At 43.3% G+C, this 23164-nt stretch overlaps 1 protein-coding gene across 1 annotated transcript; it reads right to left on the reverse strand.

Annotated features, from left to right (window-relative positions):
* Window positions 1-690: 690 nt before the first annotated feature.
* nt5dc3 (5'-nucleotidase domain containing 3) lies at window positions 691-22742 on the reverse strand. Its single transcript, XM_023971737.3, has 14 exons — window positions 22223-22742; window positions 19792-19976; window positions 17248-17322; window positions 15842-15897; window positions 14927-15017; window positions 14431-14568; window positions 10487-10547; window positions 10015-10117; window positions 9445-9546; window positions 9130-9211; window positions 8939-9025; window positions 8659-8799; window positions 4013-4077; window positions 691-3700 (listed from the first exon to the last, which is right to left on the reverse strand). Exons 1-14 carry the CDS (start codon window positions 22533-22535, stop codon window positions 3436-3438), a joined length of 1764 nt encoding a protein of 587 aa, XP_023827505.1. The 5' UTR covers window positions 22536-22742; the 3' UTR covers window positions 691-3435.
* Between the last annotated feature and the right edge of the window lie 422 nt (window positions 22743-23164).

Below are 23164 nucleotides of genomic sequence, written 5' to 3' on the forward strand. Positions count from 1 at the left end.
TTCCAAGTCAACCAGCGTGCTCCTGCCTTTTCTATTCTCTTTTACTAGTCCTCCCGGTTATGACCCTTGCCTGTTTTCTGGACGCTGTACCCGTCTGCCTGACCATTCTGCCTGCCCTGACCTCGAGCCTGCCTGCCACACTGTACCTCCTGGACTCTGAACTGGTTTTGACTTTTTGCCTGTCCACGACCACTCTTGCCTACCCCTTGCGGATATAATAAATATCAAAGACTCAAACCATCTGCCTCCCTTGTCTGCATCTGGGTCTCGCCTTGTGCCCTTATAGGTTGCCTCTACCAGGAGGCTAAAACTTAGCCGCAAGTGGATCTTCCACCAAAACAATAACACCAAGCACAGCTCAAAATCCACAAAGAAATGGTAATTGGTCACAAAAATCAACATTTTGCTATGGCTGCAATCGCCAGACTTGAAACCAATTGAAAACCTGTGGTTTGAACTGAAGAGGGTAGTCCATAAGCGCAGACAACAGATATCTATGATCTGGAAGGATTCTGTATGGAGGAATGGTCTAAGATCCGTCCAAATGTGTTCTCCAACTCATTCAACATTTTAGAAAAAGGCTCAGTGTCGTTATCCTCGCAAGGTGAGGTATTAAAAAGGTATTGAAAACAGGGGTCTTAATAATTTTGACCCCTACCTTTGAGAGAATGTTTTACTCGATAAACAAAATCTTTCTCTGAGCAATTTTATTAGTATAATTTCCCTTTTTTTTTGGCATACAATATACACACACAAAATACACAACATGTAAAAGTGTTTGTTTCATGCGCTTAAATAAAAGAGGCCAGAAATTTTCCATACACAAAAAGCTTATTTCTCTCAAATTTTGTACACAAATTTGTTTACATCCCTGTTAGTGAGCGTTTCGTCTTTGCCAAGATAATCCATCCACCTGACAGGTGTGGCAAATCAAGAAGTGGATTAAACAGCATGATTATTACACAGGTGCAATTGGCATGCTGACTGCAGGAATGTCCACCAGAGCTGTTGCCAGATAATTTAATTTTCATTTCTCTACCATAACCCACCTACAATGTCATTTTAGAGAATTTGCCAGAACGTCCAACCGGCTCACAACCACAGACCATGTGTATGGCGTCATGTGGGCAAGCTGTGTGCTGATGTCAACATTGTGAACAGAATGCCCCATGGTGGCGGAGGGGTTATGGTATGAGCAGGCATAAGCTATAGACAACAAACACAATTGCATTTTATCGATGGCAATTCAAATGCTCAAAGATACCGTGATGAGATCCTGAGGCCCATTGTGCCATTCATCCACATGTTTCAGCAAGATAATGCATGGTCCCATGATCTGTACACAATTCCTGGAAGCTGAAAATGTCCCAGTTCTTCCATGGCCTGCATACTCAGACATGTCACCCGTTGAGCATGTTTGGGATGCTCTGGATCGACGTGTACAACAGCGTGTTCCATTTCCCGACAGTATCCACAAACTCCGCACAGCCATTGCAGAGGAGTGGGACAACATTCCACAGGCCACAATCAACAGCCTGATCAACTCATTGTGAAGGAAATGTGTCGTGCTGCATGAGGCAAATGGTGGTCACTCCAGATACCGACTGGTTTTCTGATCCAAGCCCCTACATTTAAAAAAAAGTTATCTGAGACCAACAGATGCATATCTGTATTCCCAGTCATGTGAAATCCATAGATTAGGACCTAAGTCATTTATTTAAATTGACTGATTTCCTTATATGTACTGTAACTCAGTAAAATCTTTGAAATTGTTGCATGTATATTTTTGTTCAGTATAGCTCAGTATTTGAATTTAATAATTTATTTTATGAAGTCATTTTTACTCATCTTTATCAAAGATGTCAATAATTTCAGACCACACTGTATATCTTAAACAATAGATTTCTAAAACATTAAGCCTCATCGATGATCATAAACAATGTCATTTTCTTGTTCGTTTCCCCCAAAAACAAATACATCTAATTTCTGAACATTTCAATGCAAAATAAATGATTTGAATACACTTTTATATTTTTTAAAGCACAATGTTTATGAAAACAAACAAAAAAGATAGCCAAGCAACACTGGACGATGATAAATACATTTGTCAATGAAATACAGCATATTACCCTTTTCTATGAAAAATAAACGGAGTTATGTCGGTTGTGTCCGAGTGCTATTAATGTGCTTAGTACCTGAACTAGTAAGGACTACTAATAACAATAAAGCCTTTGTGAGAAATATGATTTTAGGGTAGGCCTATCTCCCTTATTACCAGGGAATAATATATTCTAAACTAAAGCATCACTAATATATGATCTACAGTGCAGTTCTAGTGACAGACGCGTAAGGCATGTCTTCGAAAATGTCATGTCATATTTTCAAACAATTCAACTCCACACAAAAACTCCTGTGCTAGATAATATCAGGAGTCTGTGTTTCTCTGTGCTTACAGGTTCAGAGACCACCTGTTTTAGGTGGTCATCCCTTATTACCCCTTTATAACCAACTTCCCCTTATTTACAGATACTGTATATAGTTAAGGCCAAGAGCATCTTAATACACAGCTAACTAACAAGTGCATATCATACATTTACATAAATGTATGATTACCATGACTGTTACAGATAATGACCCGACGTCTTTCAAGACTGCTATAAAATAAACGCTATTCACTCTGTACGGACAAATCATACTCTCTTGCGCTCTCCCTCACACCCACACATACTTACTAAGAAATTAGAGATCACAATGACATATTTTGACCTTGTTTGGATGAAAGTGAAAGCTTGCTGATCTAAGTAAATCTCCATTTGGTTACATACTGTATGTCTGTCAAGCACATTCATCAAACGTAATACTTTGCGTTTGGTATACTAAGCAACTCTACTATTAGCGGTTCTCTTAATGATAATAGAATTGCATTGAAACATTGCAGAACTATTAAAGAGGGTATGTACTTACTATATATTATCTAACGTCCTAAATCTTTATAGATAGATGAAACCTACACGTGTAATAGTGAGATGTCATGACAAGATTTTAAAGAGGAGCAGCAGTATTCAAGTTATTGTGAAAAAGCCAGCATATGAGATGGAGTATGTACAGTATCTAGTGAATGGCCTGTCCACATGCCCTAAATATGTAATGAACGGTTGAAGTCCAAGTCAGCAATGTCCAGAACCCATCTCAGGACAGTATTCTGACTTGAAGACAATGCACTTAACTTACAATTTTGTGCCAGTCTCCAATTTACATGAATGAATGAATGATCGGCGCAAAACTGAGTTGCGCACACTAATCTCAACTCTGAATAGGGCCCACAGGAAGCTCTGTGTCCAGACCAGGTCCGAACGGAGTGTGTCGCAATGAAACCCGTCCTCCTCTACTTTGAGCAGGTCCGGATGGGGTGTTACACTGAAACCCTACCCCTCTCTACTCTTCAGTCGTGGTCCTGTGGGGTATGAAGGGCATCTTCAGGGCTCCGGCGCTGGTCTGTTCGGGCCAGAAGGGTGACTCGTGCTGCAGGGGGGTCCGGCGAGGGAAGAAGGTGTGCTGGAAGTCATAGTTCAGCAGACAGCTGAGGGAGGCCATGTAGATGTCAGCGAAACGAGACAAGCGGCGGGAGAAGTAGGTGGGGTTGTGGTACGTTCGAAAGAGACTCCCAAACTGGCTGTTGAAGATGTCCTTAGTCTGCGATCTGTTGTATGATAAAACACGTAAGATATTTGTTATCAAGTGACAGTGCTCATTTGCATTGCACGTCAAGAAAAATATCAGTAAGACTTTATTTGAAGGGTAGCTACATTCATATGGAATTCTTATATAGAGTATAAATGTGTTATGAAGTCCTTATGTACTATAGGTGCCTTTCAAAGAAAGTATTATCAAAATATCTATAGCATAACTTCTAGACTTTGAACAAATAAGAGGACTCATCACAAATTATATAATGTTTCTCTTGAGATTCTTGAAAGGCTCTATGCACATTACAAGTAATTCCCCATGGTACCTCATAGATTCTCTCTCTTTGATCCACTCCTGGACAACAGCTTGCGACGCTGGGTCTCTGTGGACCTGGAACGGAGGGAGAAGAGGAGACATACTGAGAATACATATCTGTGGAGCTGGGAAGTAGGGACAGGGTTGGGGAGTAACTGATTACATGTAATCTGATTACAAACTAAGTGTAATCAGTACATTACCAGCAAAAATATTGTAATCAGATTATAGATATTTAAAAAAAAATAGATGATTAATTATTGGATTATTTTTGAATTCAGAAAGGATGTTTGTGAAAAAATACAAAAAGTCAAAGATTTTTTTATTGAATTTTTAACATTTTAGCTTTATTTAACCAGGTAAGCTAGTTGAGAACAAGTTCTCATTTACAACTACGACCTGGCCAAGATAAAGCAAAGCAGTGCGACACAGACAACACAGAGTTACACATGGAATAAACAAGCGTACAGTCAATAACACAATATATATATTTTTTATATACAGTGTGTGCAAATGGCGTGAGGAGGTAAGGCAATAAATAAGCCATAGTAGTGAAGTAATTACAATATAGCAAATTAACACTGGAGTGATAGATGAGCAGATGATGATGTGCAAAAGAGCAGAAAAGTAAATAAAAACAATATGGGGATGCAGTAGGTAGATTGGGTGGGCTATTTACAGATGGGCTATGTACAGCTGCAGCGATCGGTTAGCTGCTCAGATAGCTGATGTTTAAAGTTAGTGAGGGGAATGTAAGTCTCAGTGATTTTTGCAATTCGTGGCAGCAGAGAACTGGAAGGAAAGGAGGCCAAAGGAGGTGTTGGCCTTGGGGATGACCAGTGAGATATACCTGCTACGGTTGGGTGTTGTTATGGTGACCAGTGAGCTGAGAAGGCGGAGCTTCACCTAGCATAGACTTATAGATGACCTGGAGCCAGTGAGTCTGGCGACGAATATGTAGCGAGGGCCAGCCGACTAGAGCATACAGGTCGCAGTGGTGGGTGGTATAAGGGGCTTTGGTGACAAAACGGATGGCACTGTGATAGACCTAATCTAGTTTGCTGAGTAGAGTATTGGAAGCTATTTTGGAAATGACATCGCCGAAGTCGAGGATCGGTAGGATAGTCAGTTTTACGAGGGCATGTTTGGCGGCGTGAGTGAAGGAGGCTTTGTTGCGAAATAGGAAGCCAATTCTAGATTTAATTTTGGATTGGAGATGTTTAATATGAGTCTGGAAGGAGAGTTTACAGTCTAGCCAGACACCTAGGTATTTGTAGTTGTCCACATATTCTAAGTCAGAACCGTCTAGAGTAGTGATGCTAGTCGGGCGGGCGGGTGCGGGCAGCAAACGATTGAAAAGCATGCATTTGGTTTTACTAGCGTTTAAGAGCAGATGGAGGCCACGGAAGGAGTGTTGTATGGCATTGAAGCGCGTTTGGAGGTTAGTTAACACAGTGTCCAAAGAAGGGCCAGATGTATACAGAATGGTGTTGTCTGCGTAGAGGTGGATCAGGAAATCACCCGCAGCAAGAGCGACATCGTTGATATATACATAGAAAAGAGTCGGCCCGAGAAATGAACCCTGCGGTACCCCCATAGAGACTGCCAGAGGTCCGGACAACAGGCCCTCCGATTTGACACACTGAGCTCTGTCTGAGAAGTAGTTGGTGAACCAGGCGAGGCAGTCATTTGAGAAACCGAGGCTGTTGAGTCTGCGATAAGAATACGGTGATTGACAGAGTCGAAAGCCTTGGCCAGGTCGATGAAGACGGCTGCACAGTACTGTCTTTTATCGTACCTTGAGCCTGGCTGAAGTGCACCCGTGACCGGCTCGGAAACCGGATTGCACAGCGGAGAAGGTTAGGTGGGATTCGAAATGGTCAGTGATATGTTTATTAACTTGGCTTTCGAAGACTTTAGAAAAGGCAGGGCAGGATGGATATAGGTCTATAACAGTTTGGGTCTAAAGTGTCACCCCCTTTGAAGAGGGGGATGACCACGGCAGCTTTCCAATCTTTAGGGATCTCGGATGACACAAAAGAGAGGTTGAACAGACTGGTAATAGGGGTTGCAACAATGGCGGCGGATCATTTTAGAAAGAGAGGGTCCAGATTGTCTAGCCCAGCTGATTTGTACGGGTCCGGTTTTGCAGCTCTTTCAGAACATCTGCTATCTGGATTTGGGTGAAGGAGAAGCTGGGGAGGCTTGGGAAAGTAGCCTCCGAGGGTGCGGAGCTGTTGGCCGGGGTTGGGGTAGCCAGGAGGAAAGCATGGCCAGCCGTAGAGAAATGCTTATTGAAATTCTCGATTATCGTGGATTTATCGGTGGTGACAGTGTTACCTAGCCTCAGTGCGGTGGACAGCTGGGAGGAGGTGCTCTTATTCTCCATGGACTTTACAGTGTCCCAAAACTTTTTGGAGTTAGAGCTACAGGATGCAAGTTTGTTTGAAAAAGCTAGCCTTTGCTTTCCTAACTGCCTGCGTACATTGGTTCCTAACTTCCCTGAAAAGTTGCATATCGCGGGGACTATTCGATGCTAGTGCAGTCCGCCACAGGATGTTTTTGTGAAAGGGGCATGCTTATTTAAGATGGTGAGGAAATTACTTTTAAAGAATGACCAGGCATCCTCAACTGACGGGATGAGGTCAATATCCTTCCAGGATACCAGGTCGATACCAGGTCGACTAGAAAGACCTGCTCGCAGTTGACAGTGATTAGGGACGGTCGTTTGACCGCGAACCCATAGCGGATGCAGGCAATGAGGCAGTGATCGCTGAGACCCTGATTGTATTTGGAGGACAAGTTGGTCAGGATAATATCTATGAGGGTGCCCATGTTTACGGATTTAGGGTTGTACCTGGTGGTTTCCTTGATAATTTGTGTGAGATTGAGGGCATCTAGTTTAGATTGTAGGACAACAACAGCTAATCAGCCAAGACAACAACAACAGGTAAAATGGCGATGAATGGGCAGAGTGGTTCGGTAAACTACACACAGGGCCTGAGTTCCAGGCTGGGGCCGACAGATAAACAAAAAATAAACTAAATGGAGTACCGTGATTAATGAACAGTCCAGCAGGCATCAGCGATGTAGCCAGGTGATCATAGGATCCAGTGAACAGCAATAGATGGAACAGGGAAGCTGCGGGGTAGTCGTTACTATGCTAGCACGTGGGAGACATGGTGTTTAAAGTTAGCAGGCTGGGTAAGTAGAAGCGTCTGCTCCAACGTCCGGCAATGGCCGGTTGAGGGCACAGCGGATGGAGTTACGTCGGCAGATCAGTCGTGGTGGTACGGCGGGGCGCCGTGTCGACAAAGGGTCCAGGCCAGATGGCGAGAGAGGTATTGTAGTTGTAGTAATTTTGTTTGCTAGCCGGGAGAAGCGCCTGGTTCACGGCTAACTGGTGCTAGCTTCAGGGCAGGGGCGTTAGCCACTTTTGCCACTCGGTAGCAGCTAGCTAGTAGCGATGATCCGATGCAAAGGTCCAGAGCTTACGGCAAGGATCCGGTGGAGTAGTGGATTCTAGCCGTGTTGGAGTAGAGTCCGGGAGGCATCAGCTGTGTAGCCAAGTGATCACTGAGTAGGTTGGGAGGTGGACCTGGCTCAGGGCTAGCTTTGGGGCTGGGTCACTCGGTGTCAGCTAGCTAGCTGTGATGATCAGGAGTAATGGTCCAGGGTTTACGGCAGGAATCCGGCGTTGTAGTGGAGAGAACAGTCCAATACTGGCAGGCTGGCAAGTATTATCCAGGCTAAAAAACAGCTGGTGTCTGTGCAGAAGGTAAAGGCCGCTAGCAATGACTAAATAGCTAGTAGCTAATTAGCTGGTTAGCTTCTGATGGCTAGCTTCTGATGGAGGTTCTGGCTATAAGGTCTAAAACAAAAATAGCGGATCCGTATCACATTGGGTGATATACCGGAAGGTATATTTAATGAAAAAATGGAAAAGAGATTGAAAATAAATACCAAAAAAAAGACGAAAAATACAAAAAGTACACGAGAGGACGACAAACCACGTCTGCACTGCTACGCCATCTTGGAAAAAGATAGGGTGAACTTCGCCAGGGATGGCCTAAATCAATGCTTATGACAAATTCAGCTCCAGGACCAGCCAAAGGGCCAGCTGGCTAATCTTTTGAATATGGTGTAGTAAAAAAACAAACATAATATTAGCTAGGGAGATAAGGTTAGCAAGATAGCTAGATAAGGTTAGCATGTTAGCTAGCTACACTGACAGCTGTCAGTGTCCAATTTGTTGATGTTTATCAACTCCACGCGGAAATTCCCACATACATTCGTGAATATGTATAAGCAGCCCTCGTCATTCTTCGCAGGTGGAACCTAAATGTGCATTTCATCAATTGGACAGAAAACTATGTTGAAATAGTGGCCCCAACTTCCTCTGGGAGGGGATCGTTTAAGGCAAAAGTAATCCAAAAGTAACTGAAAGCAATCAGATTACTTTACTGAGTTTGGGCAATCCAAAAGTTAAGTTACTGATTACAATTGTGTAGGTAGGCATAGAGCTACCACCCACACCAACATACCTGAATGTGTTCTATGAGCCCCGTCAGGCCCTGTAGCCAGGTCATTAGGTGGACGTACTTCTCAGTATTCAACACACCCCACACACACACACCTCTCCCCGCCCCCACCTACCTGCATGTGCTCTATGAGTCCAGTCAGGCCCTGTAGCCAGGTCATCATGTGGACATATTGCTCAGTGTTCATGATCTTGATCTCCTTCCTCAGCTCTGGGATGATGGCTCCTGTCCTCCAGCCGTGCTTCAGAGTCAGGTCCTACAGGGAGAAGCATAACACCTCAAATAACCAGTTACTTTTATGACGTACATTGTATTTGTACTGTATGTCGAAATGTTGTCACTTTGAATGAGTGCTCGTTGTAGCTAAAGCATTTGCTAATTGTTGTTGCACTTACAGCCAGGTCGCTGTAAATGTGATCTCCAAAGTACAGCACCTTGGACCCCCTCCAACCAGTGAGTCTCAGGAACTCGTATAGGTTTCCCTGAAACAAACACATACCTGTATCAAAGGAAAATGCAATAATTCCATAGACCCCACAAAGGAGTTTTAACTCACATTCAATAGCTAAAGTGAATTGTCCTGTACCTGTTTGTAGATCTTCCCCTTCTCCAGCTTGTGAATCCTGTCCCAATGCAGCACCCCTTTATCTGTTACTCGTCTGAAGGGCCTAGGATGGACAGAGGAAGAAAAACGCTAACACTTTATTTGAAGAGTACTTACTTTCACGAGGACTTCAACTTGCGGTTGTTGACATAAAGCATTTACGGAACGCTCATGCACTGCTTGTGAACGTGTCATGTATGGTTTATTAACGTGTTATGAAGTCTTTACGTAGGTAACCTGTGGAGACCAAAAGGGACATAACAGAAGTTAAGGTCTTTATGTCGTTCCAACACTTACTTCCTCCTGTCGTTGAAGAAGCCTGGTTTGTCGGCCTGCACAATGACAATATCAAACAAATCTCTCCAGTCCTTCCCCACGATGTAGTTCATTCCCCGGTCCCTGGGAATTCACAGATTAGATTTTATATTAGAATTCACACAGCACACTCTGCCAGCATCAAACATATCTGCACACTCATGAGGGTAATTCCTCAACCGTTTGTTCTATTTTTTTTTAATCAGTCTTGTTTCAAGACGTTGCCATTTCATCACAGTGAGGACTGAATGTTGCTAACAAGACTGTAGCTAACATTCCTCTAACCATGACATGAGTAGGTGATGAAAGCTCTTTGATTTAGACCAGTGGATTTGGGTCAAGCCTCCACGTGAATCTAATAAATGTCGTGGTTGTAAAGCCTAGCTCAGTACTGACGGACAATCTCAGAGTAACTTACAGTACAGTGATAAAACATTTTGTATGTGATATCTTCAGAACTTGAACCCACAACACTGCGGTTTGCTAGTGCCAAGGTCTTACCAACTGAGCCACACAGGACCACAAGACGCCTGAACACAGGTTGACACTCACACAAAGTCAAAGGGGCTGTTGGTGATGAGAAACATCTTCTTGCCATCCTCATAGAGCTTCTTCAACACAGCGTGAGTCTGTTCCCCATAGGAAATATAGTTCTCTACAGACAGAGAGAGAGCGAGAGAAAAGAAAGAGAAAGATATAGAGGGGTAGTGAACATACAGTATACCCTGAGCTACACTGTCAGACAATTACTATTGTCTACAGAAAATACATTATATCTAGGAACTACAATAACAATATTTCATAGTAATCTCTTTGAAGATACGAGCAATGGCAATGACCTTGACGTAGAACTCTCCTCACAGACATTCATACACAGTAGCACAAACACCTGAGATCATTTGTAAAGATACCACATATAGCATAACAGACTGGGTTGCCCAAATCAGAGCATACACTCCCCTCACTCCAATGATCATAAAGGAACTATTTTAGAGAACTAAGCAGAGATCCTTGTTATCCTTACCCATATCTGCCTCTACAGCTCGATACATAATACCCTTCACATGGACATCTCCTATCGCTGCCTGCCAACACAGAAAGAGGATGAGATGTTACAATGGTTGTATTTTGTGGCAGGAGGAATCTTTTTCACAAAATACAGCACTTTACAAACAGTGAGAGGGACAGAAAGAAAGTTAAACCATACTACATTGACAAAAACACATTTACTCGAAGAACAGTGCAGACGTAAAGTAACAGACTGATGGTAAAATCTCCTGCAGTTTTTTTTATGTGACCACGTTTTCCAAAAAGCATTAAATATCTACTCCGCATTAAGATTCAAATATCTGCAGAAAGAATAGGGGGTCATCTATGATATGACACATTTGAGTTTGAAAAAATCTATTTTGATTATTGAGCAACAGCAAGAGAAGTGGATTAACACCCGGTAACAGAATGACATCATGGGTCCCTGATCTGTACAATACAGAAATGCATAATTATGAATATCAGTCTCCTCATGGTGATGTATCCTGAATAGGTACACATAGGTAGAAAAATGTAATATCCTCTTTTGCATACTGGGGTATTATTCTAATGAGCTCCGCACCCAAACAGGACAAAATTTGGTTGGTCCGGACTGGACCATACCTGTACTAATCATAGACATCTATGTTTCACAAGTTTGGACATCACAGTACAGCACAGTAAAGTAGAGTTCAGTACAGTAAATTAAAGTGTGCTCTAACTGTACTAAACTACTTGACTTTTCTGTGGTGTATAAACATGTGAAACAGACATTGACTGGTTCAGATGTGGACTAAATTTCAACGGACGTCCGGTGTCAGTCAGTGCTCAGTGGGTGAGAGGGCTGATTAGAGTAAATGGAATTTAAAAAAGGGGCTCATGGGTTGGTGACAGTAAGAGCCGGGGAAAGTGACACTAACTGGAGAGGGAGAAGAGAGAGAGAGAGGGAGGGGTTGTCCAGACTGTTTTCACACTCTTGCTTTGACCACCATGTGACAGAAAGTGAAAGAAAACATTGAGCTGAACGTAACAGTATGCCAGTGGAAGGGAGGCTAGTAACAGGTGACCAAACGGTGGTTTGTGCCTACTAATTCAGTTGCAGTCTTTCTGTAACAGATTTTGGGGTAATTCTGTTAACAATTTGTGCGGGGATACAGGTTAGTCGAGGTCATTTTTAAAATGTAGGTATAGGTAAAGTGACTATGCATCGATAATAGACAGTGCGTAGCAGCAGTGAAAAAAACTCATATGGGGAGGGGTGTCAATGTAAATAGTCTGGGTGGCCATTTGATAAATTGTTCAGCAGTCTTTCGGCTTGGGGGTAGAAGCTGTAGTAGTATTTGTGATCTACAGCTGTTCATATTAGTTACTATGCAGTTACTAAACAGTAATGTATTACGGCAGTGTTATGTTACTACACCTAATAGGAAATGCACATGCGCACTATTGGGCCGGGGGCTGTAGAGCACAAGTTTTTTGACTAAAGGAAACTAACTGTACTCCCGTCTACTAACTGGTAATTTCTCCACAACACAGATATTACAGCTGTTAAGGAGCCTTTTGGTCCTAGACTTGGCGCCCCAGTACCGCTTGCAAATGCGGTAACAGAGAGAACAGTCTATGACTTGGGCGACTGGAGTCGTTGTCAATTTTTTGGGGCTTTCCTCCGACACCGCCTAGTATGTAGGTCCTGAATGGAAGGAAGCTTGTCCCCAATGATATACTGGGCCGTACGCACTACCCTCTGTAGCGCCTTACGGTCAGATGCCGAGCAGTTGCCATACCAGGCGGTGATGCAACCGGTCAGGATGCTCTTGATGGTGCAGCTGCAGAACTTTTTCAGGATCTGGGGACCCATGCAAATCTTTTCAGTCTCCTGAGAGGGAAAAGGTGTTGTCGTGCTCTCTTCATGACTGTCTTGGTGCGTTTGGATCATGATAGTTCGATGTTGATGTGGAAACCAAGGAACTTGAAACTCTTCACCCGCTCCACTACAAACCCGTCGATGAGAATGGGGGCCTGTTCGGCCCACCTTTTCCTGTAGACCACAATCAGCTCCTTTGTCTTGGTCACATTGAGGGAGCGGTTGATGTCCTGGCACCACAATGCCAGGTCTCTGACCTCCTCCCTATAGGCTGTCTCATCATTGTCGGTGATCAGGCCTACCACTGTTGTGTGGTCAGCAAACTTAACGATGGTCTTGGAGTCGTGTTTGGCCACGCAGTCATGGGTGAACAGGGAGTACATGAGGGGACTAAGCATGCACCCCTGAGGGGTCCCAGTGTTCAGGATTAGCGTGGCAGATGTTGTTGCCTACCCTTACCACCTGGGCGTGGCCAGTCAGGAAGTCCAGGATCCAGTTGCAGAGGGAGGTGTTTAGTCCCAGGGTCCTTAGCTTAGTGATCAGCTTTGAGGGCACTATGGTGTTGAACGCTGAGCTGTAGTCAATGAATAGCATTCTCACATAGGTGTTCCTTTTGTCCAGGTGTGAAAGGGCAGAGTGAAGTGCAATAGAGATTTCATCATCTGTGGATCTGTTGTGGCGCTATGCAAATTGGAGTGGGTCTCGGGTTTCTGGGATAATGGTGTTGATGTGGGCCATGACCAGCCTTTCAAAGCATTTCATGGCTACAGACGTGAGTCGAAGGGGTCAGTAGTCATTTAGGCAGGTTGGTGTTCTTGGGCACAGGGACTATGGTGGTCTGCTTGAATCATATTGGTATTACAGACTCAGACAGGGAGAGGTTGAAAATGTCAGTGAAGACACTTGCCAGTTGGTCAGTGCATGCTCGGAGTACACATCCTGGTAATCAGTCTGGCCCTGCGGCCTTGTGAATGTTGACCTGTTTGTGATCGGCTGCGGAGAGCGTGATCACACAGTCATCCGGAACAACTGATGCTCTCATGCATGTTTCAGTGTTACTTGCCTCAAAGCGAGCATACAAGTTGTTTAGCTCCCTTTGTAGTCTGTAATAGTTTGCAAGCCCTGCCACATCCGACGAGCGTCGGAGCTGGTGTAGTACGATTCGATCTTAGTCCTTTATTGATTCTTTGCCTGTTTGATGGTTCGTCAGAGGGCATAGCGGGATTCCTTATAAGCTTCCGGGTTAGAGTCCTGCTCTTTGAAAGAGGCAGCTCTACCCTTTAGCTCAGTGCGAATGTTGCCTGTAATCCATGGCTTCTGGTTGGGGTATGTACATACAGTCACTGCGGGAAGGATGTGGTGTACTCCTCAATGGCATCGGAAGAATCCCAGAACATATTAAAGTCTGTGCTAGCAAAACAGTCCTGTAGCTTAGCATCTGCTTCATCTGACGACTTTGTTTTGACCGAGTCACTGGTGCTTCCTGCTTTAGTTTTTGCTTGTAAGCAGGAATCAGGAGGATATAATTATGGTCAGATTTGCCAAATGGAGAGTGAGAAAGAGCTTTGTACGCATCTCTGTGTGTGGAGTAAAGGTGGTCTAAAGTTTTTTCCCTCTGGTTGCACATTTAACATGCTGTTTTAAATTAGGTACACTGGACTTAAGTTTCGACCTGGGAATCAAACAGGGGTTATTTACGTCAAAGGATAGGTAGAGCCTTCTGCCTTCTCCTCACATGTACAGTAGAATATCATTCCTGTAAGATGAAAAATGAAGGCAGAAGCTCTGCACTTTAAAATTGCTGTGTTCCTATGGGAATTTGCGCATGTTTAGAGCTCCACCATCAGGTAAAATTTCTGACCATTTTCTGATCTTTATTTCATTTAAAACCTTTTTGAACAGTAAAGCACATTTTGAAAGGAGATTATCCATTGAACATGATTCTAACTAGTCCAGAACTAGGCTTAACCGGTGTCTGGGAAACTGCCCCTCCTCCCTATGAGGGTTTCTCCCACCGGCTGCAGTTCCAGTCCAAAGAAGGTGTCTTTGGAACACCACTGTTCTGGTCTCTTTACCTTGACGTCTTTGTAGAGGTGCACAGGCTCGTAGTCGATGTTGTGCTTCATAAAGTAGTCATTAACACAGCACAGTAGGTTCATCTCTGGAAGGGAGAAGATATCCATGAACTGTTTCATAGTGTGGCCATGGGAACTCTGTGGAGGATAGAGGGGAGATTATTAAAGATCAGATAGGTCAAGACACAAGTAAAGCGAGGGTGTTACTAGGATATGCAAAACAGAAGTGTATCCCTAACCTCTGCCCACAGAAGTACATTTTGTATATAGTTAGCTAGCACATGTAAGATTTGCTTCTGGGTTCACTGATTACAGGGTAGAAACGTAATACTACAGTATCGTGTGCCAGACTGTAGGGGTGCAAAAAGTTCATGACCGGAGTGACTGGGATAAACAGAGTGGCCTTGCTGCAAAATGTAAAGGGGTAAGTTTATCACGGTAAATGAGGCTTATCTGTATATAGTGAATGTGGAAGGGTAGAGGAGATGAGCCCTACCTTGCCATAAAAGTCACTCATATTCTCCAGAGGAACGTGGCAGCCTTCGTACATGGCAATCACCTCCTTGTCTGGCACCGGGTGAAGACCCCTACATGTGACAAGAGAACACTTCCAGACTCATATTAAGCATCTCCAATCCAAAATGAAATCTAGAAATCGGCTTCCTATTTCTCAACAAAGCCTCCTTCACTCTCACTGCCAAAAATACCCTCGTAAAACTGACTATCCTACCGATCCTCGACGATGTCGTTTACAAAATAGCCTCCAACACTCTACTCAGCAAACTGGATGCAGTCTATCACAGTGCCATCCGTTTTGTCACCAAAGCCCCATATACCACCCACCACTGCGACCTGTATGCTCTCGCCGGCTGGCCCTCGCTACATATTCGTCGCCAGACCCACTGGCTCCAGGTCATCTAGAAGTCTTTGCTAGGTAAAGCCCCGCCTTATCTCAGCTCACTGGTCACTATAACACCCACCCGTAGCAGGTATATCTCACTGGTTATCCCCAAAGCCAACTTCTCCTTTGACTGCCTTTCCTTCCAGTTCTCTGCTGCCAATGACTGGAACAAATTGCAGAAAAATAAATTAAAAAAATTATTCGCTGAAGTTGGAGACATATCTCCCTCACTGCAGCTGTACATAGCCCATCTGTAAGTAGCCCATCCAACTACCTACCTCATCCCCATATTGTTTATATTTACTTTTTTGCTCTTTCGCACAGTAGTATTTCTACTTGCACATCTATCAGTGTTAATTTGCTTAATTGTAATTACTTCGCTACTATGGCCTATTTATTGCCTTACCTCCTTACTCCATTCGCACACACTGTATATAGATTTTTCTATAGTGTTATTGACTGTACTTTTGCTTATTGATTGTAAACTGTGATGGTGTTGATAGTACATACCTGTATACTGTCCCCAACTGGATGTAGTGAAAGGCATCTATCTTCATCAGTAATGCCTGGAACAAATAATTGATTAACACAAATTAGAAAAAGATTGGCTGACAAGTGCCAATCAGAAATGTAATATTCACACAAGCAGTGATATAAAGCCTTATAACAGATACAGATAACTGGCAAAATACAGGAAACACTATATAACCAAAAGTATGTGGACACCTCTCGTAAAACATCTCATTCCAAAATCATAGAAATGAATATGGAGTTGGTTCCCCCTTCGCTGCTACAACAGACTCCATTCTTTTGGGAAGGCTTTCCACCAGATGTTAGAACAATGCTGTGGGGACTTGCTTCCATTCAGCCAAAAGAGCATTAGTAAGTTCGGGCACTGTTGGGCGATTAGGCCCGGCTCACAGCTGGCGTTCCAAATCATCCCAAAGTTGTTCGATGGGGTTGAAGTCAGGGGTCATTTGAAGGCCATTCAAGAATCGTCTAGAATGTCATTGTATGCTGTGGCGTTAAGATTTCCCTTCACTGGAACTAAGGGGCCTAGCCCAAACCTTGAAAAACAGCCCCAGACAATTAGTCCTCCTCCATCAAACTTTACAGATGGCACTATGCATTCGGGCAGATAGGGTTCTGGCATCTGCCGAACCCAGATTCGACCGTCGGACTTGCCAGATGGTGAAGCGTGATTCATCACGCCAGAGAACATGTTTCCACTGCTCCAGAGTCCAATGGCGGCAAGCTTTACACCACTCCTGCAGATGCTTGGCATTGCGCATGGTGATCTTAGGCTTGTGTGTGGCTGCTCGGCCATGGAAACCCATTTCATGAAGCACCCGACGAACAGTTATTGTGCTGACGTTGCTTCCAGAGGTAGTTTGGAACTCGGTAGTGAGTGTTGCATCCGAGGACAGACGATTTTTATGCGCTACGCGGCCCCGCTCTGTGAACTTGTGTGGCCTACCACTTCACTGGCTGAGCCGTTGTTGCTCCTAGACGTTTCAATAACAGTAACAGCAATAACAGCACTTACAGTTGACTGGGGCAGCTCTAGCAGGGCAGAAATTTTACAAACTGTCTTGTTGGAAAGATGGCATGCTACGTTGAAAGTAGCTGAGCTCTTCAGCAAGGCCATTCTACTGCCAATGTTTGTCTATGGAGATTGCATGGCTATGTGCTCGCTTTTATACACCTGCCAGCAACAGGTGTGGCTGAAATAGCTGAATCCACTCATTTGAAAAGGTTGTCCACATACTTTTGTGTATATGTACTATATATTGAAAACAGGTGCTTCCACACAGGTCTGGTCCGTGAGTTAAGTAATTAACATCCCACCAGAGTCATATGTAAAAATGCCCAGTCGCTCATTATACATAACATGTTATAACATCAACCATGCTCACCTTTTGGACATCATAGTGCAGTCCCCTGACAACAAAGTTTGGGATGTACTCGTACTCACGCAGGCCCTCAGGGTACTAAAGAGGAATGAAAATAGATGTTATCAGAGCTTTGAGTGGAACACAAATGTCTCATATCAACTAATTGAGAAGTGTGCAGAGTCTACTGAAAAAGTCAGTGTCATTCAATCATTGAAGAAAAACTCATCATAGAAGACCTTGAAAGGAATTGAAAGGTAAGAGACTCCAGAGAACTTCCCACGACTACAAAAAAATTATTTGTCAACTTGAATAGGGTGACACCGACACCAAATAGAATATCTCACTGTGGAAGAAAAGTTGTGAGTGTTGAATCAAATGGAGGGGGAGAATTGTCAAGGTTACGAACAAGACGCGGCCTGACTGTGGTCTGTCAAGTACAACAGAATAAAATAGCTTTCTGTTACTAATAAAATAGCTTTCTGTTACTATGATTATTATGTATCTGGAGCAGATTTCATCGTCACATGAAAGAGCAGAGGAAAAGCAGAGAAAAAGAAACCTGGTCAGATATGTTAATGCTGTCTTGTCAACTCCTATGATCTTGCATGCCAAGGACTAGAGGAGCTGTTTCTGCCTTCTTACCAACTCATATGTGACCAACCGGCTCAATTTGGTCTTATGTAGCAAAATATGTTTTTTTATTTTTTATTTTACATTTGATAAAAGTAGAGACTCAGAGCTACACAATGGTATATCATACACTACAGTTAAGGAACAATGGGAAGGTAATTCTGCTTTGAAAGTTGTAACCTCACTTTTGAGAAAATGTCCTTTGAATGTTTTGGTACACCTACAGGAGAGCTCTTCTTTGTCTACACTCATTCAGCATTGTTCACACCCGCTTAAGCTTTATCCCCACCCATCTCTTTAAGGGTTGATCTGAGCGTTCTGTCCTAACAGCAGTCAAGCACCAAGCTAACTGGCTAACGTTGGCTAGCTACTTCCAGACACAAATAAGAGAAGAGCTCACTGACCATTTAACTTGCCCTAGCAGAGCTGGTTAGGCAGTTTTTATGCTATCCAGAGCGTTGGTGACTGCAACTGTGCTGCTGGCAACAATTCAAGCTTTTTTGCCAACGTTTACTGACACCGGCCATATTCAAAGGGTGGTAAGCGTTCGTAAATTTGTCAGTTATTCTGTGCTCTGGTACACTCAGATGAGAGTGCTCTGAAATCGTAGTAAATATCTGGTAAATTCGCTCTGGCTAAGTCTATCAACAGTTGTTGCAGTGACATCATTAACATTCTACTTGCATAGCGTAGTCTTTTGTTAAGACGTGTTGCTAGCTAGCTAAACAATTAACCATAATTCCAAATCATGACGTTACTCCCCTGCATGAATCTGCAGGTAGCTAAACAACCAAGTTCAATGTTAGCTAGCTAACAGTCTATAACTAGCAAAGCAAATGGCTTTGAGATACAAATAATATTGCTACACAGATCATACACGTTAGCTAGCGAGCCAGCCAGCCAACCAGCTAGCTAACTAACAGTACACTAACATGAAATGAAAACGACTGACAAAATTAGAAACGTGTATTATCTGAAAATCTTATCCGTATACATGGATGGACACTTCCCTCTCTGCCACGGATGCCATGGTTGCCCTTAGTTTGAAGATGTAATCCAGAGACAGGCGTTTTCTTTATCTCCTTAGCTATCATACTCTAATTCCACTGATTTCAAAACTCGGTCCTCCAGAAAGTGGAGAGCAACACGTATGCAGTTCTACTGTGCAATATATGTTTTTAAAAGCTGCGTTAGACAGGATTACCTACACATGACCACCTCAAATAGACAGAAGGGTTCTACATGGCAGACCAATCCGAACTCATCTCTCGGCATGTCCAGCCCACTCGTTATATCAGCCAATCATGGCTAGCGGGAAGGTTGCTGCCTTTTTCTGTGGCTAAACCAACTAGGGTCGTAATTGAACAATTCATTCATATTTACAGAAGGCATACATGTTTGTTATTAAGGCACATGAAAGTTCACATGTTCGAAAGGCATTTCTGCCAAAAAACGCATTCAAATGGCTCTCCTGCGAAAATATGCCTAGTTTCCTGAAACAAGTCACATATGGTTATTGTCATGCCAGTGGCAGTTTGGCATGACAATGACTGTAGGAGATGGCTACACAGCACAAATAGATTTGGCATGACAATGACCATAACATTTGGCTATTTTGTATCTGCTGTCTTGCCAAGTCCTACTGATAAGACAGCGCAAACATATCTGGGACAGCATGCTAGAGGAACAGACTCTGGTCCCAGATCAGTTTGTGCTATCTTGCCATTCATTGTCAAGCCAACCTTGGCCCCAGTGAGCAATTGGCAATATGGCACAAACTTGGTATGACAATTAACATAAGTGTTGTCAAGAGAACACTAACAGATCCGGGATCAGGCTACTGTTCCTCTGCTCTACCTCTTCATCCCTGTCACATGAAAGACCCCTCTGCTACAGATCTGAGTTCAGCCTAGACTGGAGGAACAGACTACGTACCCTGTGATCCTGGATGAGGATGTCCCGTGCGATGTTGAAGATGAGGGTGTGGAGGTGTCTGGAGTAGAAAGCCAGGGTGTAGTCATAGTCAAACCCATAGATCTCTATATCGTGCAGACTCATCTCATTATTGGCAAAGATAGTGTTGGGGTTCACACTGTTCTTAGATATCACTGGGATCAAGGCTAAAATAGAAGGAAGAAAAGGGTGAAGAAGAGGAACACATGCATTTTTACATTGCATACTCAACCTTTCTTGCTAGTTGTGTTGTATCAATGTAAGCTAAATCTATTTCCACTGACTCTGCAAATTAATACAGGCCTCTCTTTCCAATGCCCTTCATGACTAGAGTTGCAAAGGGTCAGAAACCTTACGGTAAATTTCCGTGGGAAGTTAAGCTTAAATTTTGCTTAAATTCATCAAAAAAAGTTAGCTTATAACAGTTAACCTTTTTTTGTGGGCTTACACATAAGGCAGTTCTAGGTCTGTGGCATATTTTGGTTAAACTATCCCTAATTCAATGGAATTGCAACCCTCTGCATGCACAGTATATTCTCCCATCACATGTACAGCTGATTCTCAAGATCTTGCACACTAATGAGATGCTATTGAGCCCACTACTACACTGTCTGAGCCAAGGACTGCATGCTTTCTGGTAAGTTTTGATTACAATACTGGGTGGGGTGAATATTTTTTATGACATACATAATTTTTTTTGTTAACTAGTAAATTGTAGCCTACAGCAAAGTGTGTTTAAATCCTTTCTAACTTGTTAACAATTTCTGCTAGTTAGTTTTTTGCTACCATGTGGGTTTTAGCTTGCTTGAGCCTGCAAACTGAGGAGTGTTTCATTTTAAAACATTTATCTTACAAAAGAGTTGTTTAATCTAACTGCTGAAATTGTATGTGTTTTTTTACTAATTTTTTCCATCTTTACATGAAAATGCAACAGGCACTATCTGATGTGTGTGGATATTTCACTGCAGCTAATGTAGAAGGAAAAGCTGTGTACATTTGCAAATGCTGTGCCAAATCATATGTGAAGAATGCAACAAAGCTGCAGAATCTGGCCAAGTGCATAAAGTTCCCCCAGCGCTCACAACAAGCAACCTCTGACAAAAGTCCCTCTACCTCTATTCAAGGTGAAAATTATGAATCAGACACCTTATCGATAGCAACAGCTCATGGTCCTTCTGGAATCAGAAGTTTTTTTGACTCGACGGAGGAACGTAGTCAGAGAAATGCTGATGAATGTCTTTCTCCAGCTGTGTATGCAACTGGTTCACCTCTGATGCTCACAGGCAATGTGTATTAGAAAGGATTTCTAAATGTTCTTCGCCCATCATACACCTCTCCAACCAGACATGCTTTATCTACTCATTTGCCGGATGCAGAGTTCAACAGAGTTCAAGTGAAGGTCAAGCAAATCATAGAGAAGGCAGATTGTATTGCAATCATCTCTGATGGGTGGTCGACTGTTCGTGGGCAAGGAATAATTAAGAACCCCGACGCTTGCTATAAACTTTAACACGTATCGCTTGAGGTATGTTTTTGGAAGCATAAGGAACAAAACTTTCATATAAGCAATAAATTATTAAAAACAAAAAAGGTTAAAATTACTACACACATTTATATGGTTAGGGTTAGTGTCCCCATATGGCCATATCTCCATGTTACATCACTTGTTTACGGAAGACAGACGGAAGACATAGGCGGCCACCTGCACTATATAGTGTGCTCCAAACACCTGTGTGTGTATGCGTAACTGGGGAGGTGTAGTTTGTCAACTGGTGGCACACAGCTTGAGGATCTGTGCAAAACCGGTTTGAAAGTGATTATCATTTACTTTTCTAAACTTTAAAACACATTGTTGGAAAAGTGGTTCACATGGAGCCAAATGTCGGTGAATGTAACGGCTAAAAACCCAACATACAGAGAAGGGTTTTCAAGAGCTTGGTGACCCCTGGCCCCTTCTATGTTGGACATGATGAGTCCACTGCCCATTTGCTGGGTCTCAAAAGCCTGTATTCCAGAGACTACGGGAGGGACAGCAAGCAATCACAGTGTAAAACAACATGCCAGTGTCACAGTCTATGTCCATTCAGTCAGTCAACAACAGTTCAGGATGCCTTTGACAGTGTGCCATTGACAGTGGTCAGCAGCAGGTGAAATGTCCAGTGTCTCTGGTACAATAATAAGTACTTGTAAGTGGTAGCTACAATAATAGGCACCCGTTTTTAACTGGTACAATAACTGGCATACAATAAGTACTTATTATTGACATGACACCCCTGGTACAGTAGCTAGCTAAGTGAAAGTTACACAACGTCTTTCAAAGGAATATGCTATAGAGTAATGAGTTATTGGACAATATTGTTTTGCATCCTAAACCACACTTGTTTTCATTGAATTCAACAAATGCTTGCCCTACCTTCGGTCTGTTTTTTGGTTTCGTTGTAAATAGACCACAACCAGTTGGTCATGTCCTGGCCACTTGCGGAACTGGTACACATAGTAGCCTCTCTATAGTTTTTGGCACCGGATTGTTGCGCCAAAATCTTCCCGGTGACCCTACCACGGAACACTGCACGGAAATTCCTTTCCAATAACCGAGCGAGTCGAGTCTTCTGCGGCGCCCGATCGACGAGGTGTAGTGATGTTCCGTGCGTATGTAAGTAGTTGTAGCAAATTAACAACTTATTATTTTTTAGCAGACTACACAAGGACAGTGACAACGGCGTCATGACTAGTCGCCTTCGGTTTGTCAGTAACCAGCGTGTAGGTCGTGGGCTCTAGGTAAATTTTCTCGGTTAGAGCACTCTTCTGTAATAACAGAAACCGAATCGGTCCATGCTCTTCCGTGGCAACGTCACTTCCTTGGTTCCACTCACAACACCGTAGATATAGATAGAGGACGAATTGTTGTATCTGTGTCATTATAGCGTCTGCGACGGCATGGGCAGAGCCATTGAGGCTGACTCCATGGTGTAGTAATGTTTCTTCTTCACGATTGGCTGATCCCTCCTGATGACCCAGGTGGACATTATTCCAACAGGGTCACCAGGAGGGGTCAGCCAATGAAGTTGGAAGTACCACCCAGTTGACTACGTGAAAATGGTGGAAGCCCTCAATGGCGCTACCCATTCTCATAAATAGCATTTTGGCCACTTAGAGGCTTCTATCATTCTCTATGGTCAACACTCAAAATGACAGACCTTCTTATTCTTCTTCTTAAAAAGTATTATAGCGTTTTGCAAACAAACGTTATAGGTGCGTGCCGCCACCTATTGGATGGGGTGACAACGGATCAACTTTAATGCAGGAATAATAGGGGAAGGAGAAGGGGGAACAAAAATTAAAGCTTTCCTCCTTG

This window comes from Salvelinus sp. IW2-2015, linkage group LG26, assembly GCF_002910315.2.
Source record: "Salvelinus sp. IW2-2015 linkage group LG26, ASM291031v2, whole genome shotgun sequence".
Taxonomy (NCBI): domain Eukaryota; kingdom Metazoa; phylum Chordata; class Actinopteri; order Salmoniformes; family Salmonidae; genus Salvelinus; species Salvelinus sp. IW2-2015.

Excerpts from the sequence above, each read along its gene's own strand:
- nt5dc3 (XM_023971737.3), bottom strand. The coding sequence starts at position 22,535 with ATGACGCCGTTGTCACTGTCCTTGTGTAGTCTGCTAAAAAATAATAAG. Across the intron at positions 15,018-15,841 it reads CAGTTGGGGACAGTATACAG|GGGTCTTCACCCGGTGCCAG; the intron begins GTATGTACTATC and ends TGTCACATGTAG. Across the intron at positions 10,548-14,430 it reads ACCTCTACAAAGACGTCAAG|GCAGCGATAGGAGATGTCCA; the intron begins GTAAAGAGACCA and ends CTGTGTTGGCAG.